Here is a 1,226-nt window from a genome sequence, read left to right on the forward strand (position 1 = left end):
ATCCTTTATTCTTTTTTAAATCCATATATGTATTCGTATTTGTGTGTTTAATTCCTTCCCCCCACGCAGGCCATGATGGAGCAGTCCAAGAAATCCTCGCTGGTCGTGGCCAGGAGCATTCTGAACAACAAGCTGATCAGCAAGAAGCTGGAGCGCTACCTGAAGGTGGGTGCTGGAGCCTCGGCCCTTCGGTGCGGTTTGGTAGCACCTCGTTGCCGGTGGTGGATTCTTCCGAGCGCGGAGGGAGCGGGGTGAACCACGCCGCAGCTGTTGGTACCCACAGAGCTGTCTGCTTTGCTCAGGTCTACGCTGCGTTGAAAGCTGACATTTTTTGGGGAGGCTTTGCAGGCAGCTGCTGTGACCCGGCGTGGAGCCATCGGGGTTGTGACAGCAGGGAAACGTTTGCCTTGTGTTGCAGGGTGAGAATCCTTTCACGGATGACCCCGAGGAAAAAGAGGAGCACGAGGAGGGAGAAGGGGGAGCGGCTGGGAACGCGGAGGAAGGGACGGCGGAAGGAGCAGAGGAAAACAAGGACGAGGAGGAGAATCTGGAGGAAGAGAATCTGGACGATGAGAACAAGGAGGAAAACGCGGGCGGCGAGAACAAGGAGGAAGAGAATTTAGAGGACGGGAACAAAGAGGAAGAAATTTTAGGTGATGAAAACAAAGAGGAGGAAAATCAGGAGGATGAAAGCAACGCTCCCAAGGAGAACCCAGAAGGAGGCGAAAAAGAGGAGGGGGGAGAAAAGGGGACGGAGATAGAAACTGAGGCCCAGGCAGAAGCACAAGAGGTGGAGCCGGGTGCAGGGAGCAGGGAGGAGGAGGAGGAGGAGGAGGAGGAGGAAGGCTGGCAGCCCGCAGGGGAATCGCGACCCGAGGAAGAAGAGCGGCAGCAAGCAGGAGGCGAAGAGGAGGAGGAGGAGGAGGAAGAGAGTGAGGAAGCCGCTGCTGCTCCCGAGGACGAGGACGCGGCGTAAATGAAGGCTGGAAGGGAAAGGTGACGCCTGAAAGAACTGGGATCTTTTTCTTTTTTTTTTTTTTTAAAAAAAAAAAACAACGTTGAAAAGCAGCGTTAACTGTATCTGTGAATTTCATAGCACATGTTGAGTTCCCGTTCCACTAAACCCACGTAAGGCAGTGGAAGCCTTTACCTGTAAAGTGATTGGGGGAAATAGATTCTTATTTTATTTGTTTGGTTTTGTTGGTTTTTTCTTTTTTTTTTTTTTT

General features: G+C 52.1%; 1 protein-coding gene across 1 annotated transcript in view; it reads left to right on the forward strand.

Moving 5' to 3' along the window:
* LOC110391133 (A-kinase anchor protein 8-like) overlaps positions 1-1,190 on the forward strand; it is a 12,563-nt gene extending 11,373 nt beyond the window's left edge. The window contains exons 5-6 of the mRNA XM_021382872.1: positions 57-165; positions 419-1,190. Of these exons, the coding sequence (XP_021238547.1) occupies positions 57-165; positions 419-976 (667 nt within the window). The 3' untranslated portion in view covers positions 977-1,190. The remainder of the gene's footprint in view (positions 1-56; positions 166-418) is intronic.
* Positions 1,191-1,226: the final 36 nt, after the last annotated feature.

This window comes from Numida meleagris, unplaced genomic scaffold (assembly GCF_002078875.1).
Source record: "Numida meleagris isolate 19003 breed g44 Domestic line unplaced genomic scaffold, NumMel1.0 unplaced_Scaffold303, whole genome shotgun sequence".
NCBI classification, from domain to species: Eukaryota; Metazoa; Chordata; class Aves; order Galliformes; family Numididae; genus Numida; species Numida meleagris.